The sequence below is a fragment of the Trachurus trachurus genome (genome assembly GCF_905171665.1).
Source record: "Trachurus trachurus genome assembly, chromosome: 4".
NCBI lineage: Eukaryota > Metazoa > Chordata > Actinopteri > Carangiformes > Carangidae > Trachurus > Trachurus trachurus.
In genome coordinates, this window is record NC_139898.1 from 9,337,609 (window position 1) to 9,364,409 (window position 26,801).

At 42.9% G+C, this 26,801-nt stretch overlaps 4 protein-coding genes across 6 annotated transcripts; 3 read left to right on the forward strand and 1 right to left on the reverse strand.

The window, feature by feature from the left end:
* The first annotated feature begins 1,620 nt into the window (after window positions 1–1,620).
* Window positions 1,621–11,042, forward strand: plcxd1.1 (phosphatidylinositol-specific phospholipase C, X domain containing 1, tandem duplicate 1). 3 transcript variants are annotated; one of them, XM_083969828.1, is made up of 8 exons: window positions 1,621–1,752; window positions 3,799–4,525; window positions 4,744–4,851; window positions 5,341–5,483; window positions 5,599–5,727; window positions 7,263–7,418; window positions 9,897–10,077; window positions 10,171–11,042. In XM_083969828.1, exons 3-8 carry the CDS (start codon window positions 4,752–4,754, stop codon window positions 10,413–10,415), a joined length of 954 nt encoding a protein of 317 aa, XP_083825954.1. In that variant the 5' UTR covers window positions 1,621–1,752; window positions 3,799–4,525; window positions 4,744–4,751; the 3' UTR covers window positions 10,416–11,042. The 3 variants fall into 3 exon arrangements, with proteins under 3 accessions (XP_083825954.1, XP_083825955.1, XP_083825956.1); XM_083969829.1 differs by lacking the exon at window positions 3,799–4,525 and having other exon boundaries at window positions 1,627–1,752; XM_083969830.1 differs by lacking the exons at window positions 3,799–4,525; window positions 4,744–4,851 and having other exon boundaries at window positions 1,627–1,752.
* A 1,623-nt stretch (window positions 11,043–12,665) lies between these two features.
* Window positions 12,666–16,262, forward strand: plcxd1.2 (phospholipase C, X domain containing 1, tandem duplicate 2; the record flags this gene model as incomplete). Its single annotated transcript, XM_083970070.1, has 6 exons — window positions 12,666–12,854; window positions 13,494–13,630; window positions 14,708–14,836; window positions 14,920–15,075; window positions 15,159–15,342; window positions 16,000–16,262. Exons 1-6 carry the CDS (start codon window positions 12,773–12,775, stop codon window positions 16,260–16,262), a joined length of 951 nt encoding a protein of 316 aa, XP_083826196.1. The 5' UTR covers window positions 12,666–12,772.
* Window positions 16,263–16,368: 106 nt separating this feature from the next.
* Window positions 16,369–21,711, reverse strand: gtpbp6 (GTP binding protein 6 (putative); the record flags this gene model as incomplete). Its single annotated transcript, XM_083970072.1, has 11 exons — window positions 16,369–16,692; window positions 16,779–16,931; window positions 18,255–18,403; window positions 18,883–19,091; window positions 19,201–19,359; window positions 19,445–19,515; window positions 19,624–19,754; window positions 19,835–19,905; window positions 20,738–20,875; window positions 20,960–21,183; window positions 21,554–21,711. 11 exons carry the CDS (start codon window positions 21,709–21,711, stop codon window positions 16,566–16,568), a joined length of 1,590 nt encoding a protein of 529 aa, XP_083826198.1. The 3' UTR covers window positions 16,369–16,565.
* Window positions 21,712–23,572: 1,861 nt separating this feature from the next.
* On the forward strand, window positions 23,573–26,694 carry LOC310984758 (uncharacterized protein; the record flags this gene model as incomplete). Its single annotated transcript, XM_083970073.1, has 5 exons — window positions 23,573–23,720; window positions 23,813–24,136; window positions 24,225–24,509; window positions 24,604–24,780; window positions 26,525–26,694. The coding sequence occupies 5 exons, from the start codon at window positions 23,573–23,575 to the stop codon at window positions 26,596–26,598; spliced, it is 1,008 nt and encodes a 335-aa protein (XP_083826199.1). The 3' UTR covers window positions 26,599–26,694.
* Window positions 26,695–26,801: the final 107 nt, after the last annotated feature.

The window sequence follows — 26,801 nt, forward strand, 5'->3', positions numbered from 1 at the left end:
AAATTTGGCTCAAACGTTGATCATGAACTAAAAGTTCATACGGACACAATTTCACACAATGGGAGAAAATGGTCAAGTGACAACATTTTAATTCCACTACACTGTCACTTCCTTCCTGTTGTGTAAAAACACTTTGGCTGTTATTCAATGTTGTAACTCAGGAGCTCAAGGGCCGATTGTGAACATATTTCACATTTAGTTGGACACTGACACGGTGACGTTGATCCTGGTGGTTCACTGTGAATTTGCAGCTTCTTTGCGACAACGTGCGTCATTTACTGTCATGGCTTCGACTTTGTGATCTACCAGAATCTGCTTTATTGGACAAAACAAGTGAACACACACTAGGAATTCATTTACAGTTTACAGAACAATAACACAGCTGAACAAATTCAAATGAAATACATTTCATTTGTACATCCCCATGTCACAAATCAATTAAAACCTTTAGGTCTTCATTACATATACTATCACACAACTCTGGACAGACCTACATGTAGACTGCAACTGACTGATTAGTGGAGCCGTAGAGCCACGAGGAATTGATTATAGTTGATCATTCAGTTGCTGTAACTGCAGTTTGACACCAGACCCAGTGTTAGAACAATGAAAAAATCAGATAATAACTTTATGTTTCATCCTGAGCTGATCAAAACAAGACCACATGACCTTTTTATTTTAAAACAAGTGGCTTCATTATGAGTTGAACCTGCATATTCCATAAACCAGAAACTGTTAACACAGCCTTCACTTATATATAACTGTTCTCCCTTTTACAAATGTTCTGTTTGTAAAATGACGTCAACAAGGACCAACTGTTAGAAACTTGTTCAGTAGAGCGTTCATTCTGTGCAGCATTAACACAAATGGTCTCATTGCATTTTGTTCTGTTCTGTTCTTTTTGGCCTCTGCATCTCTTAAGTGTCTCAGCAGCAAACACTGTTCTGACTGAAGTGGATTGTAAATCGCAAAAACAGGTGAAAACTTGAACACTACACATTCAGTTCCTTTTTTTCAAACGGTGAGGATCTACGAATGCATTTTCACATGCTATGTTTCTGTTTTGGAAAACACGTTTTTGAATAAAAGTTCAAACAAACAGCTGTTCTCTTTGTGTAGGTCATTTTTATGGAATAATTTTAGATCATAATGACCTCTGATTTAAAAGTTAGGGTTCTTAAAAACGGTGTTTGTTCACCATTCATGATGTGCGTCAGTTCTTTACATGGAAAGCTAGATGGCAGCAACACCACACTTACAGGCTGTGGATCACTATTTTCTAAGGCAGGGCTATAACTATTTTTGAGGGGGTCAGTTCTGTTGGAAGGTTGTGGCCTGTGGATCTCCTATTTCATCGACAGCACAGTGTTGGGCAAATTACTCTGGAAAAGTAATTAAATTACTGGTGGTGGTGGTACCCTACTGATTACTCCTCTTAAAAGTAATCACGTTACTGTTCTGATTACTTTATTTCAGAAAAGTAATTAGATTAGATACTACAGCACTACTAGTTACTGTATTCCCTTAAAAAAACAGAATAACCTCCAGCAGCAGGACAGCGGACCGGGCGGACATTGTGTAGCCCAGACCGGGCTGGGGCATAACAGTGACTAGTGCACCGGCGCTGAGTAGCCCAGGACGGGTGCTCAGGTGTGGGGGAAAGGAGCAGAGAGGCTGGGCTGGAGCATAAAGTCACTGGCGCACCGTCAGGACAGGAGGCTGCGGGTGAGAGGAGCGGAGAGGAGCATGGAGGTGAGGCGGAGCGGCCTAAACTTTGAAAGCGACGTGTTTACACTTAAAGCAAAAGCCAGACTCCAAAGATATTCACAGTTTCTAAACCGTCTTTGTAGACTCTGCTCTGCCGTAGGTAAGTTAGTGTAAGTGTCGTAAAGTGCCGCAAGTGTCGTAAAATGGGCATGTAGATAGTCTGTGTAGAGCGTTAATATAATACATCCATGGTGTAGAGTTTATAGGACCGTCAAACATTTCTCTACCATTTATTTGCTCTTTACTTTTAATGTTAGGTTTTATGAAGATAAAAAAAAAAAAAAAAACTTGCACACATTTTTATTTTATTGTTTATTGTATGATTTGTATTATTTATCATTGGCTATACTGTTTATTGGTAGATGGGCCCCTTGACTGATGGGCCGGTTCTGGCCCGGGGCCGCCAGTTGAATAGCAGTAATATACAACCTAAGGCATAGGTCTTCAACATGGGGTCTGTGACCCCTAGGGAGTCCGCAGAGGTGCTGCAGGGGGGTCGTGGAATTTTTGGTTGATAAGACAATTTAATTTTTTTTTTTTTTTTTTCGTTTCCACATGTTACAAATAAAAACCTCAATTTGAATAGCTTGTCTGCATGATTGTCATGCAATTGACAGGCATTGTTGATATTGGCATTGGCATCAGTTAACAAGGTGTGTTTATAATGGCAGTGGCACAGCCGCCATACTCACTGTACCTGTTTGATGAACATGGGTATTATTTGAACAGCTTAGTAGTGAATGCACAATAACAAGGTTTGTTTATACATACATGGCACTAGGCCCAGTTTAATATAAAACACAATTTTATACACTATATAGAATAGGGGGGTCCCTGCTCCATCTCTCCATCAGTTTGGGGGTCCCTGGCCTGAAAAACGTTAAGGTTTTGTATTTATTACAGCAGCCCAGGTTCATATTATAGCCTATTATTGTGTCAATATGCTATAGTACCAAGGGCCTGTGAAGTGTTTAAACCAAAACGATATAATACAAATATATATATATATATATATATATATATATATATATATATATATATATATATATATATATATATATATATATATATATATATATATATATATATAAGATGTAGCTCCTAATAGTTTATGCCTTCATATGTAAATTCACTGATGAAACCCTGGGAAAGGGACGAGCAGACGGGGGAGAAGCTGTGGTGTGGTTTAATCTACTGTATAGTCAGCAGTGCAGGAGCAGTTTGTGTAGTTTGCTCCACCACCCTGGTTAGTGCTGTTTCAGGGTTTATTGACATGCTGAAGAAGCTGAGCAAGAGCTGATCAGCCAAATTATCACAAACAAACACACAACTTCATCAACTTCCCCTTTGAAAGCCCATTTCAGAGCAAAGGTCAACTTGCTAAAATGCAGTGCAGCTTTTACAGTTGCAACACGAACTTCCACCACAGGAAGAACATACGTGACGGTGTCCCAGTTCATATTTATATATGTCAGTGCTGATTCTGTCTGCATGAATCTTCAATTAACTTTCTTCACTAGGCTATCTGTTTGGGTTAATATGCAAAACAAAGTATGACCTCATGTGTGTCTGCATGACAGGATCATTTAAACAGTGATGTTTTCTTCTGTTGGTTGGTACCATTTCAAATGCATTTAGTGAAAATTATCAGAGTGCAGAGATTAAAGAATGAACATAGATGTAAAAGAAATATCTTTGAAAATGATTTTTTGATCAGTCTTACAAAAGCATCATACATTTGTTCAACAGTGGCTCATATTGTGTCACAGTCTGGACAGACTTTGAAGGTTATATTATGCAAAGCAACAGGCTATGATTAACATTAAACTGATATTTTGAATATTTTGAATGTAAGGATATCAACCCTCTTTATTGTACAAGGGAGATTTTATATTCATTCTTAAATCACATCAGTCTAAATGGTTTCTAATTTATATTGGACGTTTTGTGTCTTTGGTAACAAATAAGAAATCCATATCATAAGTTATAGATATATTTGTCCTTATATTTTTGTTTGTTTGTTTTTTCCAGTCTGTTATCATTTTTATTGGTGGTCATCATTTTCCATTGAAGGACTGATGGATGACCTTCTAATTTCCAATTCAAATCAGGGGAAACACCAACAAACGGAAGCACCTGCTGCTGTGCTTGGCTCGAGGAGGCAGTAGGTGCTATCGGCTATTTCCGGGACTTTGAGGGGCATCGCTCTCTGTCACCCACCGGCTCCACTTGTCATGTCAGTGGGCTCTTTAAGAAGAGCAGCTTCTGCATCTGCTGATCTGTCAGCAGGCGCGGTGCCGCCCTGCCCGCCGCACACCACGCCGCTGCCGCCGCCGCTGCTGCCGCTGCTGCTGCTGCACCTCAGGGACCGACACACACACTGACTCACACACTGAACGCTGAAACACCTGAGCCACGCGGACCCATCCTCATAACGCGGACATTAGATCATGATGGAGGGTAACCTATAATCTACATTACCATGTGCCGGCGGGCTGGCCATCCCGGGCTATGCAGGTGTAAGAGGGAACCGGAGTGAGAGCTGCTGCTGCTGCTGCTGGAGACCCGGACACGGCCACGCTGCTTTATCTGCTGGATCATGCATGTTTTATGTACGGCCATGGCTTTTTCCGCCGCGTGGGGATGGACGACTTGTTCTGGCGCACGCCTCTAACTCACTCCTCTTATTTGTCCTCTGTGGTGGTTGGTCTGGTTCAGCTGGTTCAGCGACAGGAAACAACATCCGCACTTTGATACAGTAAGTGCGAGATGCACGGGACGACACCTCTCTCACGTCACTGCGTGTACAACACTGAATGCGGCGCTATCCTACTGTAGTTTTGCCGGAGGCTATTATTTGATGAGGAAGTATTGAATCTTCCCAGAATCTCTAATACACTTTCATCATCATCATCATCATCATCACTGACGGATGCTGCTGTTGTGTGTCATTAAACTGACTGACTTTGTGCTCAGAGCTCGGGATGAGTGAGCTGAGTCTGGGAGAGCTGCCCATGGAGAGCTGGATGTCTCAGCTGCCATGTGCTCTGTGGGACACCCCTCTGTACCACCTGGCCATCCCCGGTAATCTGCCTCCAAAACTGCTCACTGTTGATGGTTGTCTATTAATGAAATAGTACAGTGGTTGGAAATGCTGTGTGTTGTGTGTGGGTGCTTCTGTCTGACATGTGCAAACACATCCAAATTGTGTAATTGTCCTATTTGCTGCTGAGGGTGGCTCTGTGTGCCCTGCTGCCTAAAGAAAACACATGCAAATGAAGGGAGCAACCTCAGCACTTAGATACAGCGTTGAGGGAAAAGATGCTGTGAAGTGGCGAAATATGGGAAAGATAAGAAACGCAATCACCGCTTCGACTCGCACACAATGCATGCATGGTAGCCTAATGAAATGTGCTGGGTTTTGGTGTTTATGCTGAATGTAGAGACTGAAGATGTTTACCTCATTTGAGTGTCTTTTGTCATTCATTTGCATGCGTTTTCTTTATTCGCAGCACTTGAAGCTGCCACATGACGCACTGGTGATGTGTGTTTTTTCTATTTGCCCCCACTCAGGCAGCCACAATGCAATAACCTACTGTCTGGATATGAATGACAGATCCCCCGTTGACCTCACCCAACCAGACATGCTCCAAAAGCTGGACAAGTACATGAAGCCCCTCATCCGCCCCTTTGTGTACAAGTGGGCAATAACGCAGGTAGGAAGACGGAGAGGAAGACGAACGCAGCAGCAGCTGGTGGTTACTCATTGTTAATGGCGTCATATTGAAACCTGGATCTCCTGTGATGGTCTCTGAAACATGTGTCTTGCAGGAGTACACCATAAAGCAGCAGCTGGACTGTGGGGTCAGATACTGTGACCTGAGAATCGCACACAGGCCCAACGACAGCTCCACCGACCTTTACTTCTACCATGGTGTTTACACCACCCTCACTGTGGAGGTAAGTTTAGTTACTTTATTGTTTCCCTTGGGAGAAATCTGTCTTGGACACAAGAGAAAATGTCTGTTCACATATAACACAGCACAGAACACAATACATCCATATATCAACATGAGATATCCACACTTCCATCTCACAGTATTCTAGTGCATGCAAACACAAATATACACAGTGATTTTTTTTTTATCCTCTTGTAAGGCCCAACTGCACCTGGAGCAACAACGATAAAGAACAATACTTTATCTCCAGCCAAGACTAATCTCTGCTGTGAGATACTAAGTCCTCTTGCTCCTGTCCTCTGAGCCTGGAGTTTGATTGGTAGTAAATGTTTAATCATCAATTCCTCCAACTAGAATCACTGCAAAATCAACGTTGAGGTTGTAACTTTTGGAAGTTTTTAATGCGGTGCAGTTACTGCAGCAGGAACACTTTTAATAGTCTTAAACTCATATCTTCCATCCACCTCCATAATAAACTGTCTGGCAGCTGTGTTGCTTTGTGTGGAGCTGGAGACAGTTTATTTCTGTTAGATGCCTATAGGTCCTGTAACAAAGCAGCATCCTTCCCTGGAAACATATGGATGTTTTTTTTTTTATTTGCGCTCTCACACGTAGTAAAGTGATGAAGCCACGAAAACCATCACTGCATGATGCCTCAGTGAATATTAAACAGCTTTCACTACAGACATTAAAGGGATAGTTCAACATTTTGGGCAAATTGGCCCATTGTCATAATCCCTTTAGTTCTTAGTAGTAGGTTCGTTACCTTTAATTGTAGGTGCAAGCTATTTTTAGAACGGCGGAGCAGAGCTGCGAGCTGCTCAGAGCTATGCTATGGAGGCTCATGGGATTTCTTGGTTTCCCTCATCAAACTCATCAAATACACAATCCAACAACTCCAAAACGCTCCTGTAGACAAGTTGTGACCTGCACATTCACCACGCTATGAGATAATAACGGAACGTTATGAGACAGAGTTGTTCTCAAGGTAAATGCAGAGACTGGTTGCCGAAAAACTGCCCCTGACGGGAACGGGCATCAGCAGTTTTGCATGAATTTACCTCGAAAACGGCTCTGTCTCGTAACGTTCCGTTATTATCTCATAGCGTCATGAATGAAACACTCCCATGGACAAGTTGTGACCTGCACAGAGTTGTTGGATTGTGTATTTGATGAGTTTGATGAGGGAAACCAAGAAATCCCATTAGCCTCCGTAGCGTAGCTCTGAGCAGCTCGCGGCTCTGCTCCACTGTTCTAAAAATAGCTTGCACCGACAATTAAAAGTAACAAACCTACTGCTAAGACTGTAGGGATTATGGCAATGGGTCAATTTGCCAAAATGTTGAACTGTCCCTTTAAATCAAACGAAATATACAGTATAAAGCATCGATAGATGTGAACACGAGTCACTTGGGCTGCAGAATAAGTTTTAAAAACCTCTCAAGCATCTCCAGGATTCACAACCTGATCCTGGTGAATGATGTTCAGTTGCTGCTGCAGAGGAAGACGAAACGGTTCTCTGTGTCCTCCTGACAGACTGTGCTAACGGAGATTAGAGAGTGGCTGGACGCTCATCCCAAAGAGGTGGTCATCCTCTCCTTCAGCCACTTCCTCGGCCTGAACCAGGAGCTCCACACGCAGCTGCTCGCGACCATACGCAACACATTCACCTCCAAACTCTGTCCCAAAACGGTACGACTTCTCAAGTTTCATACGAGGATAGAGTTGGTGATAGTGAATGTTTTTTTGTTTGTTTTTTTGCAACAAATCCTGTGAAAATACTGAAATCAACAATGAAGTGATCAGACTAAGATATAAGAGATACTTTATTGATCCCGGGCTGGAAAATTACTTTAATAAGTACTTCCTGTGTAGTCAAAGCTTCTTTTAGCATATCCCTGTGTGTTGTAGATCTCCACTGTCTAAAGAGGTTATTACAGCCCAGGCCTTTCTCGGTACATTTAGGTACTTTCCTATAGCAGCCCAACTGTATTGAAGACTATACATTAGGTTATTATAATAGATTCTCTGAACAATGAAAAGACAATGACTGCTTTACGCTTTTGTGAAGCCATAGTCACCACCTTCTGCTCCTGTTCAAACATATATTTCTTCACCAACTTTGGATTCATCCAGAACTAGTTCCTATCAAATACATTATTCTATTACTCCTGTTTGAGTAACTTTTAGTAAAACTACAGTGCTCTGCAGTTTAAACTAGAGGTTGGGCCAATAGTCATTTTTAAAGGGTGATATATTATACCGTAGTTTGGAGCAGGAGAAAGCTGAGACCCTATTAAGTGACTGATGTGAAGGAAGCACATTAGGACTTAATGGTCCAGACAGCTCGCTCAAAGCCGACACATTTTAATCACAATAACCCTTTTTGGCCCGGATGCCTCCTGTAAGACCGCGACAGCGCAGGCAGCTCTGCTGTAAAATGCAGTCTATGTAATATTAAGTTTCACAGGTGAGCGTTAATGTGTGGCCCTGTTGCAATATGAATTATCTCAGGTACACAGTGGTGTTACCCTCACCTTCTGCTGCAATAAGATGTTGTCTGACTGTGTGACTGGTGAAGGGTGGGCAACCATCAGCCACTATTGGCACCCTCTCAAGTACTGCAACGCTGAATAGTGGGGTCCCACAGGGGAGCAGCCTTGGGCCGCTACTATACTCTATATTTGTTAATGACATGCCTGAATGTCTTGAAAACAAAGTGTATGGTTATTGGCTCTAATCATGCACTGAGGTCTGAACCCAAACTGTGTCTTTCTATGCAATGCATTGCTATAGAACAGGTCAAAGAAGCCAAACTGTTGGAAGTAACAGTGGATGAAACTTTGTCTTGGTCAAATCATATCAATAATATAGTGTCTAAAATGAGTTACAATATCTCTAATATTAGAAGAATCACCTACCTGCTGAATAAATCAACTGTCAAACTATTAATTATTCCTTAGTTCTGTCTCATCTGAATTACTGCCCAACAGTTTGGTCCAGTGCCTCAAAGAAAGACCTTTTTAAACTGCAGCTAACTCATAACAGGGCAGCACGCCTTGCTCTGCGGTGCTCTATCAGAGAAAGTGTCATGAGTATGCGCAAAAGTCTCACATGGATGCTGGTGGAGGAGAGACTGGCTTATAGTCTTATAATGTTTTTGAGAAAGACTTATACTTCACTTAAACCTGTTTCTTTGTTTTTACAACTTCAACCGACAAATGTGAAACATAGCACTAGACAGGCCTCAGGAAACAACTTCACCTTGCCTTTACCTAGAACCAATGCACTCAAAAGGTCAGTTATGTATAGAGCTGTAGCTCACTGGAACAGTCTCCCCTCATACTTGATCACAACCACGGGAATGTCCAGTTTTAAAATGAAACTGAGAGAAGCTGTGTTTCGTCATTATGTTGCAATAGACTACTACTAAATTAGGCATTCATGTCAAGTTGAATTCAAGCATGTTAGTACACCTGCGTTGAATATTTATGCTTTGGGTTATCTCATGTATGCTCTTCTATAATCATGTAACTATTTTATAATCATGTAAAAAACGATATTGCTCCTCTTGATCATGTCATGTCTATAATCATGTAGCTATTTGATAATCATGTAGAGAGCTATGTTGTTCCTCTTGATCATGTTAACTCGTTTACTTTGTACTACTTAGTATGCATTTCTATAATCTTGTTTATATATTCAGGATAAATGATTTTGTGTAATTTTTTGTATAAACACTGTATTGTTGGAATAAGTGTTTGATTTAATGTGGACCCCAGGAAGAATAGTCTGCATCATTATGTAGACTAATGGGGATCCAAAGAATACAATAAACAATACAATAAACAATAAACTATTGGAGCCAATTAGGCTACCTCTGCGATCATTTATAAAATGTCTTATCAGCTCTGATTAATCAGTCATACCGATTAATTGATCTACCTCTAGTTCAAACTATTGTAAATATAGATTTGTGCCTCTTTTTCAAAGATTTACATTTTTGGTAGGAACCAGTTGGGCTGATCAGATGCACATTGGCTGGTTTTTGTGTTTTCATAAGAGTTGTTGACAGTAGAAAAATACAGACAGATACCAGCCATTTATTTTCAGTAATATTTAACTGCTTGCTGTGATATGAAACTGAGCCTATCATTGTGTCGATTTCAGGAAGTGTTGACTCTTCGAAACATGTGGGCTTTAGGCTACCAGGTGATTGTTTCCTATGAGCACAATATTGCCAGTAGTCACGGCGACCTTTGGCCACACATACCTTACTGGTGGGCCAATAAATGCAAAGCCGAGGCTCTCATCGAGGAGTTCGAACACAGGAAGCAGCACGGCCGACCAGGTGATCCGCCGCTAACACCAAACACACAGTGAGTGACTTGTTACCTGATCATTCACCACTCGTGAAAATCACACGTGTGTTTTGTGTTTGCAGGAGGTTTCTTCGTCACGGGCATTAACCTGACAGAGGACCTGAAGTACATCTGCACACACCCGACAGAGTCCCTGAAGGACCTGGTCATGTCCACCTACCCCACCCTGCTCAGCTGGGTCAAAGAGCAGACCCCCGGCCCCAGAGTGGGCTCTCTGAATATCATTGCTGGGGACTTTATCACAGAGAGCCACTTTGTACCAACTGTTGTTACACTGAATGAGAAACTGCTGAAATGGTCCTCATGACTTCACCACGCCACACATTCCTCTACAAAAAAAAAGAAGAAAAAAAAGTGAATCACAGCATGAAATACATTATGAGCTTGTTTTATTAAGAGCGGCTGAAAAAAAAAATCTTGAGTACTTGAACTATTCTGTACATGTAAATGCACTTGAAGGCAGTGAAATGTATGTTTCGGTCCTCAAACTGCCTGGAAACAAACTTTTGTTACTTTGACCTGCATCTGTTTGTCTACATTCAGTTCACTATTTATGCAACGCACTGTATTGGTTTTCACAAGTCAGCAAGGCGGCTGGTTTTCTGTTCTTGTGACCAAAGCAATAATGATACTACTAATCTCACCTTAACGTAGGCTTTTTAAATGAGTAAGCACAAACAATGTATCTGAAGAGCACATATGACTGTAATGTAGCCTTTTATAATGTGACATGTGGGCAGCAAGTTCCTCAAGTAGCTAAACCGTATCACCTACAATACACGTATTTATGCACAGAGAATGTAGAGAAGACATGACTTATGCAAAATGCATGGAAACCTTATTTGCATGAACTCAACTTTGACTGTTGTACTTATAATTGACTTTAGTCAGCAGGGTATAAGCCTTGTTTTAAAATGATGCTGCACCACTGTGCCTGTGGAGATGAGCTTTTAAAATAAACATGAGCATTTTTAAATGAATTATCTCACTTTTATTCACTGAGCATTCAGACAGATCAATGTTTCCTGTGCTGGACCGTTACAGTCTCGTCTCACACAGGAGAAGTGACTGTGTCTTCAGACTATGGAGCCTCAGCTCTGATGTTCTGATTAGTTTTCTTTTTAAGAACTATATTTTCCCCCCAAAATGCACCTTATTCATTTATTTTGACTTTTTATTCTTGTTCTCTCTCAGCACAGACATGTTGTTCATCACACCTTTGTATGGCATAACTGAAGAGTTACTCACTAAGTGAATTGAACTAGCTTATATAAGAATTACGAAGAATTTAACATAACAAAAGTAGCAAAATAGCCTACCTAATAAAATAAAGTCCTAAATAATTTAAAATATACTAATAAAAATCTGCTTCCATCATATTGATATCCAAAGTCCTTTGGATCCACAGGTGATAATGGTGAATCAGCCTTTAATTGTAATACATTTTAAAGCTGTGGTCAATGAGACGTCCAATAAATAATTTGCAGCTCTTCCCTCCCCCTTCACGTTTTAGCCCGAGTAAGGCAATTTGTGGGTCTCAAATGCGCCTTATTGACCACCACTGTGAGGAGAGCACAGACAAAAATGAATATACCGGTAGACAAAAGAAAGAAAAAAAACTGAATGATTTGGTTAAATTTCCAATGTTTTTTGTTTTTTCTATTTCCCTATTTTCCTTCACTGATTTTATATAATTCATCTTACACTTCCAAATATGCTGTTTCTGTTTTTCCCACACATTTTACAGCCACTAAATATACAGTCACAGTGACTGTTACATAGTTGTAAATTTCCACGATTTTACAGTAGCTTCAACTTTAATTTAGTTAAATTCTCATTATATCAGGGACTTTCTGTGTGCTGCTTCCTTGTGTGGTTGTTTTTCTACATCCAGCCAGCTGCTTCTTACACTGGTAGAGGAGAGTCAGATCTACTGTGGGAGAGGTTGTCTCAGCCTGTATGATGATGGAGGAATGTATAAATGAACTTATTATCAATTTCCTGCCATGATCTTTTCACTTTAAAACCTTAAAACACTGTAATCCAAAATAAAATAAAAGCACGAATAATGTTCCAACAAAAAACATATATTTCTTAGGATGCTGCAGTCTCCAAGTCTGCACATCATTGACCTGTTTGACAGCATGAAGAGCAGTTTACTGAAATGACATCAAATAAACTACTGATTAGATCCCAACCCCCCCGCAGATTCTAACAAATCTAAAACTTATCTTCTTTAATCTTCATCCTGAAATATTTTTTTTCTGTGTTATTGGCTCCACCCCCTCGTTGTACGTCACAGCAAACACACAGACGTGGACTGGTGTTTTGGTCAATTATATGTTCAAAGAAGACACATAGGCTATAGAAATAAATAGAAATAGCGCAGTCTGTGTTTTTCTACCGTCACTCTCCACGATCACCGAGTGATCCACGCGTGTGACTTTGTGTGTCGGCAGCTGACAGTCATTACAACACACAAAAAGACTCCGGAAACCCAGCTGTAGCTATGTCCCTCCCTCTCCCCCCTCCTCCTCCTCCTCCTCCTCCTCGGTCTGCTGCGGTCAGATAGTGATCACGTCCAGAAACTAACAGGAGCAGTGAGCGGCATCATCAGCGACTTTCAGACCTGCTTTTACTGAGTCTGCTGCCGGTCTGAGCGACATGGACCAGAGCTGGATGGACTGGATGTCTGCGCTGCCCGAGGAGCTGTGGGACGTTCCCCTGACGCACCTGGCCATACCTGGTACAGTCTTGATGTTTTCCAGATGATCTCCCAGTGCAGAGTGTCTCTCCTCCACAGCAGAGAAGAACACAATGACCTGCTGCTGCTGCTCTTACTGGCTGTTTTAAACTGACTATGTCACTTCATGTTAACTGAGACTGCTCCATTATCACCTTCATCACTCTATTTGTCCAGGAGCGTGTATGTGTATCTCTCTGTGTGTAATGTCCTCACTTTCCCAACATGTCCTCACTCTGATGGTTTCAAACTCAAACTGGTCCTCACATGTATAGCTGTACAAGTAGCCTAGGCTACTTGTACAGCTATACATGTGAGGACCAGTTTGAGTTTGAAACCATCAGAGTGAGGACATGTTGGGAAAGTGAGGACATTATGGCCGTTTGAGGGTTAAGACTTTAGTTTAGGTTATAATTAAGTTTAAGTTTAGGTTAAGAGTAATGGTTAAGGTTAGGCATTTGTTTTGGATGGTTAAGGTAAGGGTAAGGGGCTAAGGAATATATTATGTCAATGAGTGTCCTCACAACAACTGCTGTACAAACATGCGTGTGTGTGTGTGTGTGTGTGTGTGTGTGTGTGTGTGTGTGTGTGTGTGTGTGTGTGTGTGTGTGTGTGTGTGTGTGTGTGTGTGTGTGGATGCAGGGAGCCATGATGCCATGAGTTACTGCCTGGACATCAACTCCCCCCTGCTCAGGTCTGAGTCCGACTGTTTCCGGCTCCTGGACCGACTCTGCCACTGCTTCACAAGACCTGCCATCTTCAGATGGGCCACCACACAGGTGTGTAGCTACAGTAGAGTACAGCAGCCCCCATGCTGATTACACAGCTGATGTAGGTGTCTAGAGGTATGAGACAGGAGATAGAAGTCGTTGATGAGTTGGTGTGACATTGTTATGGGATGTGTTCATATCTGTCTCTCTACTGTTGTTATGTGATTTGCCTAGGCTATGTGAGATTTGCCTACTATGCTGTTGTGAGACGACAACTCTGTCACCTTCTGCTGCTCTGTTGTGAAAAAGGTCCATTGATGCCTGAAGTTTAGTGACGTGTGCAAAGTCGACCTGAACTGGTCTGACAGACAACACCCAGGATTCTTTCTATAAGGTCGATTGTGTAAAACTTAAGAATGTCATCGATGTGTGTTAGTGTGTTAGGTTTGTCAGGAACCAACAAACTCAATAGATTTTTCTAAAGTTTAAAACTGCAATGACATACTTTTTTGTTTGTTTTTGTGTTTTTTTTCTTTTGTTAAATAATTAGCTCGATAATTTTATTGAAAGACAAGAAATGACCCTGGAATATGAACCTTATCCTAGGTGAACAAGTGAATGGTTGTTTGTTTCCACAACAGTTTTGTAGCTGTGATGAGACAGTAAGAGAAGAACTGCGGCTGGGGGTGTGGTTAGTGTTAAAGCAAAACAAGGAACTGAAAGATGCTGAAACACTTTATTCTTTTATTGTGTTATTATTCCTTCTCATTGTTTTTAATGTGTCTTTCATGTCTTTTCATGTTAAGCACTTTAAACATAACATTTTTTAGTTGGGAGCTGCTTGCACACTGCATTTTGTGTTTTAAAGGTGTTATAATAACTAACTATTATCATTATTATTAATATTAATATTATTATTAGAGCTAAGGGTAAGGTGCATAGTCGGTGTCATTTTCTCCTGGCTAGACAGAGTCATTTGATCCACTGTCAATATAAACATTTTGACAAAGACATTTCACTTTGTGGTTCTTAATACAAATGATATCAATTACTGCAATCCAATATATCTAATTCTGTTGTAACACAAGTGCAGACGTAGTGGACAAACACGTCTAATCTAATGGAGTCACTGTCTCTTCTCTGCAGGATAAAAGCATCGAGGAGCAGCTCTCTATGGGGATCCGCTTCTTCGATCTGCGCATTGCACACAAACCCCACGACTCATCCAGCGACCTCTACTTCACACACGTCATATACACACACTTGACAGTTCTGGTGAGTTTTATAGACTGAATAAAAACACCTGTGCTGTGTAGTATCTATGTTTATGGTGAATGTGCAATTCCCGCCCCTCACAGGAAACCCTGCTGTCCGTCGCCACCTGGTTGGAGTCTCATCCTAAAGAGATCGTTATCCTCGCTTGCAGCCATTTGGAGGGAATGGACGACAGATGCCATGAATCATTCATTCTCTGCTTGAAGAAGCTGTTCGGCTCTAAACTCTGTCCTCGTGAGGTCGGTTTTTCTCCTCGCACAGACGACTGTATGAAAACCACGCTGCACCTTATCACATCTAACCCTGTCCCCCCACCACACAGGAGTCGGTCCTGACCTTGCGGAGCCTGTGGGCGTCTGGTTACCAGGTCGTCCTGTCTTACGACAACCAGGCGGCAGAGAGACACAAGGAGCTGTGGCCTGACATCCCCTACTGGTGGGCCAACCAGCACACGGCACAGGGACTGATCAGTTACCTGGACTGGAAAAAAGCCCATGGGCGTCCAGGTGAGAGTGTGTGACAATAGAGACGTCAAATAACAGTATAAGATGATTAAATGTGCTTCCTCTTGTTTTTCCATGAACATACACTACCAGTCAAAAGTTTGGACACACCTTCATTCAATGGTCTTTTTTTTTAAATTACTTTCTACATTGTAGATTCATACTTCAAAACAACAATGAAGGAACAAATATGGAATTATATAGTTAACACAAAAATGTTGATTAAAACAAAAGTGTTATCTGTCACCTGACCTGAACCCAACTGAGATGGTTTGGGGTGAGTTGGCCCACAGAATGAAGCCAAAACAGACAACAAGTGCCCAGCACCTCTGGGACCTCCTTCAATACTGTTGGAAAAGAGTTCCTCATGAAGCTAATGAGAGAATCAAAAGTGTGCAAAAAGCTGTCATCAAAGCAAAAGGTGGCTACTTTGAAAAATCTAAAATCTAGAATTCCATATGTGTTCCTTCATAGTTTTGATGTCTTCAGTTTGAATCTACAGTGTAGAAAGTAATGAAAATAATAAAAAAAAAACATTGAATGAGGTGTGTGCAAACTTTTGACTGGTAGTGTACAAGTTATTAAAGGGATAGTTCAACATTTTGGCATGTTTTGGCAATGTTGAACTATCCCTTTAACTTTGTATCCTTCTCCTGTCAGAGGGCTTCTTCGTCTGCGGCCTGAACCTGACAGCTGATCGGTGTTACATCACTGTGAACCCAAAGCAATCCCTGCGGACGCTGACCTTCAGTAACTGGGAGTGTGTGAAGAACTGGGTGGAGGAGCAGGTGCCAGGGTCGGACCCCGGGAGCCTCAACATCATCGCGGGAGACTTTGTGGGGCCACTTCCACTCTGCCCTCTGGTTATTGGACTGAACCAAAAACTTGTACAGAAGAAACACGGCCAGATAAAAGAACAGTAGCTGTGATTTTATTCCTCAGGAGCTAAAGCCAAAATACCTAATTTTCTATTTTCTATTTTACCTGCAAGAAAAATTTTGAGGAAAAAACAAAAACAAAAGTCTTATATGATATATATTTCAGGTATTTATAATCCCAAATAGCCACGTTTGATTTCTACAGCTCTATTGTGCAGTTTTTATATGTTTACAATATTATACATCAATATACGGTTCAATACGTTTTTAAAGATGTTTGAGCTCAGTTTCTACATTCACATAGGCCAGTCATTCATCTGCAGCTCCATCGCTCTCCTCCTCGCTCTGTCATCTGCCTGTGAACAGCTTCCTGTAGCGTCCGTAAGCGGCGCTGCTGATGATGACCTTGACGACAGCCGAGCCGTCGTCAGCATTCACCTGCACGTCCTGGACGGTGGCCTCTTTGTACAGCCAGCTGTGTGCGAGGACACGCGCTTACTACCGATGCTTTGTTGTTAATCCAGACAGAATGAAAACACAGTGAAGAAAACCGGCGCTCACCTTAACTGAGGAGTGCTGAGGTTGACCGTCAGATCCAAGATGTGTTTTCCAGTAGAGTTCACAATCTCTCCCTCCACGGCCTGCTTCAGCTCGTCCAGGCCTCGCTGCTCCAGGGCAGATATGGGCAGAGAGCCGGGCTCTGCACCCTCATAGCTGAGGGACAAGAGTAAACACTGAGATGGTTTTTCTTTCAAAATCAAGAACTAGTTCAGTCCCACACATGCAAAAGTTTGGGCACCCCGGGTCAAAATTTTTGTTGAAGTCCCCCTCCCGCGACCCTTTTTGGTTATTTTAAATCCAGCAGCTCATTAGCAATGCGCCTCTGGAGGGTGGGCGGAGACTGCGCTGCTCTGCACCCGCCCAGTCACCCCCTCGCTGACAGCTGGACATTGTACAATTACCGATTCAGCGCGTTTAGCGTAAAACTCCACACTGGGATTCGATCCCAGACTGGAATATAGTCCTTGCTCATGGTGCAAGCTGCTCTACCAGGTGAGCTATACCTGTTATACTTTAGCCTTTCACCTCTGAGCCAGATGCAGAGCGGGGCGGGAGCTTGTAGCACTAGTGCCCTCCCCTGGAGCTGTGACACGTCAGCTCCAGTCTCCCTGAAACTGCCAGTTTGCGTCTGCCATTGGTTCACAGCAGGTTGAAGGCAGAAAAACTCAGAAATGCAATTTTGCACTTCCTTTTCTGCTGATATGTCCTCTAACACAAGAAAAATGCCACAGGAACATGTGAAAAGCACGAAAAACATGATTTTCATGGGAGTGGGTCTTTAATGTGAACAGTTAAGCAAGTGGAAGATGAAATGATCTCCAAAGGGCTTCAAGTTAAACATGAAACACTCTTTAGCAATATCTTAAGCAATATCAGTGTATTATTTTTGTTTTCTACAATTTTAGAGTAAAAAAAAAAAAGGAAACAAAGCAGCAGCCTGCAAAAGAATGGGAACCCCAGGAGACTTGAGCTCTCAGATAACTTTGTTTTGTTTACTATTTACTGTACATGCTGTGAGGGGTGGGGGTACTAGGTACTAACTATGCTGGGTGCCCAAACCTTTGCTGTGGGCCCTTTTCCTTTTCTGTCATTTTGAAAATGTAAAAGATGAAAATAAAAAAAGTGTATTGTTTAAAATGTAAAGGGAATGTGTCATCTGTAACTTTATGCCTCTTGGAGATAATTTCATCTTCTACTTGCTTAACTGTTCACAACAGAAATTTTGACCAGGGGTGCACAAACTTGTGCATGCCACTGTAACAACAATAGGTGATATATATATTTTTTTCTGTTGTGTGATGCAAAGTTTGGTTTAAGAAAACAACCCACTATATAACCAATATCTCTTGGCTCTTATTGGCTTGAATGCAGATTCCTATCTTTTCTATGCTGCCCATGTTTTGAAATTATCTTAGAAAGTTTTTTAAAAAGTCACTTCTGAAAATGTGCAGGTGCAACAGTGGTTTTTCTTCCCACCTGTCAACAAGGTCAGTTTTATTGTGGACCTCTATCATGGAGCTCATCAGCCTCTCGGGGATTTCCAGGTTCTTCAGGACGTTGAGGACGTTCACCTTCTGATTCACCGTCTCTGGGTGACTGATGTCTCTGACGTGAATCAACAGATCCTGTTCCAAGTATGAGGAAGACGAGCAAGTCAGCAAACACAGAAAATAATGAAAATAAATAAAAAACATTGAATGAGGTGTGTCCAAACTTTTGACTGGTAGTGTACAAGTGATTAAAGGGATAGTTCAACATTTTGGCAAATTGTCCCATTGCCATAATCCCTAGAGTAGGTTTGTTACCTTTGTTGGTGCAAGCTGTTTTTAGAACGGCGGAGCAGAGCCGTGAGCTGCTCAGAGCTACACTACAAAGGCTAATGGGATTTCTTGGTTTCCCTCAACACAGGAGGGTTGTGACCTGCACATTTACCGTGGTGAATGTGCAGGTCACAACTTGTGCATGAGAGCGTTTTGGAGTTGTTGGATTGTGTATTTGATGAGTTTGATGAGGGAAACCAAGAAATTCCTTTAGCCTCCGTAGCGTAGCTCTGAGCGGCTGTGACACCTCACACACAAATCAGATATCAGCGTTGGGTACATACAGAGTGTTTAATATCCTCCAGGGTGGCAGAGAAGGAGTCGATGAGCTGGTGGGGCAGCTGGGACAGGAAGCCGATGGTGTCCACGTACAGGACGGTCATGCGGCTGGGCAGCTGGCCGGCGTGGACGGTGACATCCAGGGTGGCGAACAGCTGGTTTCTGGGCTGCAGGCCGCTGTCGCCGGTCAGCGCTTTGATCAGAGTCGTTTTTCCTGAGTGGGAACTAAAATCATCAAACTGAAACAAACATCCGACAACGTACCAGCTCCGTCGCACTGGACCTGGAGTCACCGGCGGTTCTCCTCCTGTCTCCCCTCTCACCACAGTTTGTGTATCCCAGCACAGAGACGACGGGGAACTCTCTGTGTTTCCTCTGAGATCGCAGCAGGTGCCTCTTCCTCCGCAGTTTCTCCAGCGCCGAGCGGATCTTCATCTCCCGCTCCTTCAGCAGCCTCTGCTGGACCTCGTACAGCGTCTCACCTGTGGACACCAAGCACCAGGCTGAGTGCCGCTCCGGCCAAAGCAGCAAACCATCCAATACACACACACTGACATGCCACAGCACCTGAACCTCCGATGTACCTCGTTCCTCCACCTTGCTGATCCATGTTTGAGAATTCATTTTTCAAACGAGATCTGCAAATGATATAGACAGAATGAATAAAAAACACTGGCTTAATGATACCAGAGTTTTAAGAAGAAAAACTATTTAAAGGGTGGAAAATAAAAATCAGTGTACTTTACCTCAACAAGGGAATCTCAGCCAGAGAGATCTGTAACTTGGCCTCTTTGGTTCTGGCGTTGCAGCGGAAGATGTGAAGGACGACTGAATATCTGTCAAACACTTTAACGCCCCATGCTTCCTCCAGCTCCCTCTGTGTGGGTGAATAGACAACCAGTCAGTGCAGGACTCCTGTCTATGTGCAGCTAGAGGGCGAATTTCAGCCACACTCACCTCAGACAAAGGAGGCAGTCTCTCAACATTCACAAACACTGCTGTGATTCCTGAAGTTTGTCTGATTTTCTCTGAGGAGGCAAAAGCACAGACGACTGTCAGAAGACCTGACGCATTGCACATGTTCACAGGTGGACAATCACACTGCCCCTAAATGGGGGCATTTTGGCCCTAAAAATTTGAGACCGTGCATGTAAGTTTTTCATCTACTTGCGCATGTACAACCAGTAAATTTGTCATTTGGTGAAATGTGGAAAGGGGCGACTCAAAGAATCTTGAATCTGTCATTACAACTCATCAAATACACAATCCAACAGCTCCAAAACTCTCTCGTGGACAAGTTGTGACCTGCACATTCACCACACTATGAGATAATAACGGAACGTTACGAGACGGAGTTGTCTTCGAGGTAAATTCATACAAAACCGCTGATGTGCGTTCAAGATTTCAAGATTTCAAGATACTTTATTGTCATTGTACTCGTGTGTACAACGAAACTCCCACCGGAGGCAGTTTTTCGGCATCAGTCTCTGCATTTGCCTCAAAAACAACTCTGTCTTGTAACGTTCCGTTATTATCTCATAGCGTGGTGAATGTGCAGGTCAAGACTTGTCCATGAGGGCGTTTTGGAGTTGTTGGATTGTGTATTTGATGAGTTTGATGAGGGAAACCAAGAAATCCCATTAGCCTCCGTAGCGCAGCTCTAAGCAACGTCTGCTCCGCCATTCTAAAAATAGCTTGCACCTACAATTAAAGGTAACAAACCTACTCCTAAGAACTAAAGGGATTATGACAATTGGCCAATTTGCCATAATGTTGAACTACCCCTTTAAGTTAGGGGCCACTGTGCTCCTAGTAAAAAATGTTAGTCTGGAGCCCTGACACTGACACAGTGGACAATACCTGTCAGAGACTGGAAGTTGCCTTTGCCAAATATCCTCTTCTTCTCGGGTGTCTTGGTGGACAGGATGATGGTGTCCACCACCCTCCAGTTGTCCAAAGTGTTGACCAGCCCCTCGGCCTCGGCCATCATCAGCTCAGCTGCAGAGAGAAGAGACCAGTTAGTGAAACCAACCCTCCGACATGATGCATACATATCACATATCTATGTGCTGGTCTGGTTACCGGTGGTCAGATGCTGCTTCTTTCTCCCCCACTTCACATCAGGCTGGACGATGAAGACCCTGTGCTGTCCCTGAGCGATGCCTTCAAGGGCCTGCTCCTGGAACAGCTCCTCCACCTCACTGTCCTCAATGAAATCTCCATCCTCCTCCTCCTCCTCCTCCTCCCACTCCTCGTCTGGGAGTCCTGTCTGCTGTCCGCTGTTAAAGGAGTCCGTTTTTTTCCACCTGCACCAGAAATTATAACATATCTAGTAAATTGCTGGGCATCACTCTGCCATGTATGGAAGGCACCTACAGAGATAGGACAGAGAGAAATGCCTCAGGCCATTAAATCCCTTAATAATCGATAGTCACTGTTAGTGTTGGTCACCTCATAGCCTGCTCAGCTGGTCTGATCAGGTTAAGGCTGAGACAAACATAAAAAGTGTGACTCCCACTGATGATGAGTGTTGTTAATCTATGTGTGAAAGTTGTACTGTGCTGTTTTTATCTGTTAGATTAGATGAAATGTCAAGAGTGTGATCCGCTGCAACTCAATTTCCCTACGGTGACAAATAAATTACCACTAGCCTACTACTACTACTACTACTATTACCTGCAGGCAGAGAGGACCCCCCCTCTGGGCTGCAGGGTGGGGGCAGCTCTCAGCCGCTGTGGCCTGAAGGTGGTGAGTGGAGCTGCTCTCTGACAGCTCAGTGTGCAGGGTCTCTGCAGCAGTGACAGCCATGGGTGAAGCCTCCTCAGAGCCGTCATGGTGCGTCAGGACGAGGTCTGACTGCAGGTAAATCTCACAGGCACATTAGTTCCTGTGATCATCCTAAAAACACACAGGCACGAGGTGAGGTCACCCTGCAGCTCTGTTGGTATTTATCTTCCTCCTCTTCTTCGTGTTTACTGAAGGGTCAAGACAAACCTGAGGAGCTCACACTGCCACCTGCCGTAGCACAGAGTGTTGTTGATAGACTTTATTAACTAATTTTCCTACTTAATTAATTTATGTAGAGTAAAATAACAGCTGTATGCGCTGAGAAGTCTGCGTGTTATGATTATGAGTCCATGTGCCGCAGTATTTTCAGCCTCTGGACGGTTGTTAGTTCTGTGAGCCCCGAGTTGAGACTCGCAGGCAGTGTCTCCTCTCGAAACAACAAACCTAGATGAGAGACAGACCGTTACATGTCCGGATTTGGTCCCTGTGGTTCACGAGTTTGGGTTCGTTACCAAAAATCCCTCTGGAGGAGGAAGCTTTGCTCATTTTAGAGAGAGAAGTTCCCCCTGTCAGCCTAAACTTAGGGTGTAAAAGCCACAGCCTTCAAACGGACGCCGTCTGCTTTAGTACACGTCAGTTCCGCCGTCGTTTCTTTCTCAAAATTTTATTTTTGGATTCAAAAATAGTAAAAAAGTTATTGACCAAGAAAAAAAACAAGCACACAGAACATTTAAAATAGTTTTAACACAAAATTATAAACGTTTGTAAAACTGTATCGGTTTCTCATTATCGCCAGCAGACCGCCCCCTAGTGGATCACACGGTTATTGCATTTTCTGTAGGTTAAATATAATTTCATTTTGACTTTTTATTATTCTGGCTGGCATTACAGTGCTAGCTTAGCTTTAGCCTCATTCTTGGTACGCTATATGTAATTGATCCTGGAGGTATTAGACTGAAGGGGCACACAGGCTGTTTTCATGCTTTTGGTCCATTTCATTCCAGCTTATTTGAGGTAATAACAGATTTTTTAAAATGTATTTCAGCTACACTGGATGTTTAATCTTGTCATTTGCTGCATTATCTGATGAAGTTGTCTCATACACTTGTCTAGAGTTTATGTCTAGATCAATTGTTTTTATTCATTTTCTATTTTCTGCGTGCATTATTGTATATTACAATAGTCATATGGAGCTTTAACCTTATTTGAAAATTCAAACAAATATTAGAAAATCACATTAGTTCAGTACTGAAAACATAACTGCAAAAACAGAAAAAAAATTTTTAAAGAGAAAATTAAAATAAATACACAGTAAGAAAATGATATAGGCTAATCAATAAAAAAAAAACGTAGGCTAGATGTGAGAGAAAGAGAGACGGAAATCTGGTTTCATTTTTTAAAGTAGACAAAGTAGCCTAGTTTAGCTGTTCAAAATAACTACCATGTTTCCAAAATATGCAAAGTTTAATAATTGGTTTTAGTTTCAACAATATCTGTTTCCTGTCGCACACACCTGTGAACAGTCATATCCTGTCTACCTCACACAGTGTGTGTGGGCGTGTGGGTGTGTGTGACCTGAGAAGAAGTCAAACAGGTTGGACTGAGCTGCTGACAGGATCTGTGTGTTTGGAGGCTGCTGCTGTGATAGTTAAGTTCGCTCAGCCTGCGAATAAGTTCATTTCCAAAATCCGACGGTGACCATTTGTTAACCAAACCAGAAAAGAGAGAAGCAGAGGTAGACGAAGGAGTCAGCTCAGTCATGGATCAACAAGCCGCAACATGACGGCGGATTCCTTCAGCGTGATGAACTGTGTGCGTAACACTTGGAGCAGTTAAAGGAAACAGCAGAGGACGGAAACGTAGACTGATATATGTATACACATTTATGTGTGTGAGTTAATTGGAGACATGTCTTTGTTGCTTTTGCTCAAAAGCAAAGTATCTCTTAACTATTTTTGCGTCTTGCGCGCGCAGCCGTGCCCACAGAGGGCGATGCCGGTGGCACTGTGGCGCACGGGACTGGTGCTCAGCCTCCTCACTGTCTGCGCCTGTCTGGGTAAGATGACTGTCCGCTCATGTAGATTACACCCTGATATAACCACTGTCACTAAAAACTTAACGATCTAACTCTCTCTCCTTCATTCACAGAGCCGGACACTGTCCTGGGCGTAGTGGGGAGACCGGTCTCAGTGCCCTGCTTTTACCCTGAACTGTCAAACCATGTGAATTTTTCCATTGAGTGGAGGAGAGACAGTGAGGTGGTGCTGAGGTCAGAGTGGAGAGAGGATGCAACTGTTGAGGAATGGAGCTCCATCAGCGCAAAACTCTCCTCTGATGCTGCTCTGACAGGAAACTTGTCTTTGGAGCTGCCCACGGTCGCTCCCACGGACGACAACAGCTATTATAAACTATTCCTCATGTCAGGGGAGAACCAAAGTGCTGCCCTGTGCAACGTGTGCCTCAGAACAGCAGGTCAGTGTCCGACTCATATGGAGGTGATCGGAGGAATGATTTAGAGAAACTAACCCCCCTCTGTCTCTGATGGATGTTTTGTTTGCAGCCAATTTCAGCTCCCCACAGCTCCAGAGGGAGGAAGCATCGCCGGGCTACGAGACGGCCTTCCTGTGTCACACCAGCGGAGGTTTTCCTGCACCGGCTGTCTACTGGCTCATCAACGACACAGAGGAGCCCCCAGAAGGCTCGGTGAGGACCCGGGCGGCCGCGCTCCCGGACTCCCATCTCTACAACATCACGAGCCAGCTGACGGTCAACGTCTCCAGAGACTCCAGGGTGTCGTGCATCATAGAGAACCTGCCCATGAACCAAACCCTGATGTCCACCAGCTGTGAGTGACACCACAGCTGCCCCCTCTGTTCCTGCTGTTGTTGTAAAGTCGCCGCTTGTTGTTCACTAATCTCACTAATACTTGTCCGGCTCAGATGGAGTGCAGGGCAGCCCCATGATCAGACGAGCATCGGAGGGCATGTGGATCTTCAGCACGGGTCTCTGTGTGGTGGTCGGCGTCATGGTGATAGCGGGAGTGTTCTATCAGATCCACCTGGACAGGATCAGTAAGAGGAGGAAGAAGGAGTACCATTATCAGCGTCAAATGAGAGGTAGGCATCTCCTGTTGGTGACACACTCCCTCCAACTACACATTTTTACACATGCACTGGTTAGGATCTGGTTATGTTTTGTGCATGTAATCATTCAAATGGTCCTGGGTTTCAGAGGTGTTACCTGAACGCTCCACCACAAACCACAATACTGTTGCATATAAACAACATTCTGTGCCGCAACAGCACATAGGGGCCCGGCGGTGTGAATCACCATGTTTTTTATGCTCCATGTAAATGTCACGTCACACACAAGATCAAAACCAGGATAAGTCTCAAAACCTAGATACAAGCTTATTGTCCACAGTCTCCACTGTTCCAAAATAAAACCACACACTTGCAGCTCTGCTCTAGTTCCTCACAGATCTGTCAGGCTGGTCTTCATTTCACTCTCAGGTTAGTTACCATGAGCCACGTTTCCATTGGTAACAACCAGTTACACCTGAAGGGTATCAAATGACGAAAAAATGACAGAAAATGTTGTGAAGTGAGTAATGAGAAGAGAGAGAGAGCAGTAGCTTGTTGCCGTAGTGAGGACACCATTAGCCATTTTCCTTTGGTCATGTTTGATCCACAGCTCAGCTCAGCGATGTCACATTTGTTGGAAATTCTTCATTAGGAGTAACCCATTGAGATATGCTATCTGGTTTTCCAGGGGGTCCTACATGTAACGGTGTACAAAATAGTCACAGATAGACAAGACCATAGACAACACAAACAAACAAAACAAGAAAGCGAAACAAAGAAGCAACAAAAAAAGAAGAAAAAGTAACAACAAAACAGTAAATAGACAAATCAATCAGACAAAACAAGGTTATATAAGTAATATGAAGTAATAATGTTAATGCTAGCATCAGTGGATCAGCAGCAAAGAAGCAGAATTATGGGGGTGTTACATCTGACAAGTAGTACAGTGATTTCTGAGATAAGAGGAGGACAGAGCATTTAAAAAAAAAAATGAAATGAGAATGTGGATCGGATATTTACAGGCAACTTATTCCAGTCAGAGGAAGCTTTAAACATGAAAGCTTTCTTACCGGTGGACTTAGCCACGGCACATTTCTTTGCAACTGGAAGTTTTGATTGTATTTCTACACTTTCCACTGCAAAAACAACCTTGTAATTTCTAGTATCAAACATTGTCTGCTGCAGTGAACGGAGCTGAGCGCTGTGACACGTCTGCTCTGTCAGTCAGTTGTGTTTTAGTTTCTTAATTTCCACAGAATTTATGGAAATGTCGCTCTATTTAACCTGAGCAAACACTGTTAAATACTTAAAGGTGAGTCCACATTGCTTGTTGTGGATTTTTGTAGTGCACTTTCTTCCTTTGATTGTTTGTGCTCATGTATTAGTTGACATGGCAACAGTCATAGACTTTTTAAATGACATAATATCCTATGGTCTTGGTGGCCTCATGTGACAGGCATGTCACAACAGGGCACCTGTGTAACCACAGTATCAGGTAACCTGTCAGCGTTTCACATCCATAAACCTGCGTGTAATGTGTGTGTTTGTTCCTGAGCAGGCTCTCAATCAGGTTTGTCATCCTGAGCTGAACAGAGCTGTGATTGGTTAACCCATCAGTAGGCCTGATCCACTGCTCTGTCGCTGCATTGGCGAGCATAATGGCTCTGAAGCCGTTGTTCAACACACCGCTGTATTCATGTTACAGAGGCGGAACACTCCGTTACATGCTGTTGCTTTTGTATCTAACTGAAAACCTGTTTGTTTGTTTTTCCTTCAGGATACAGGAGGCGACATCAGCACGAGAAGGAGGCCGAGGCCATGAAGCCACAGTCAAGAGAGACAGATGTTTAAAACAGCTGCTTTCCCACAGCTGTCACTTTTTTTCTGCCTCAGGCAATAGAGCACTGATTTGTAAACCACTGGGTTGAATATTTAATGTGTGTGTGTTTGGAGGGGAGGGCGGGGGTTAAGTATAGATAAGTATAACTAGTGGAAGTTACACTTTCCTTCAGGAAAAGCTCATCTCACCACTTCACTTTGTTCTGTGTGTGCTT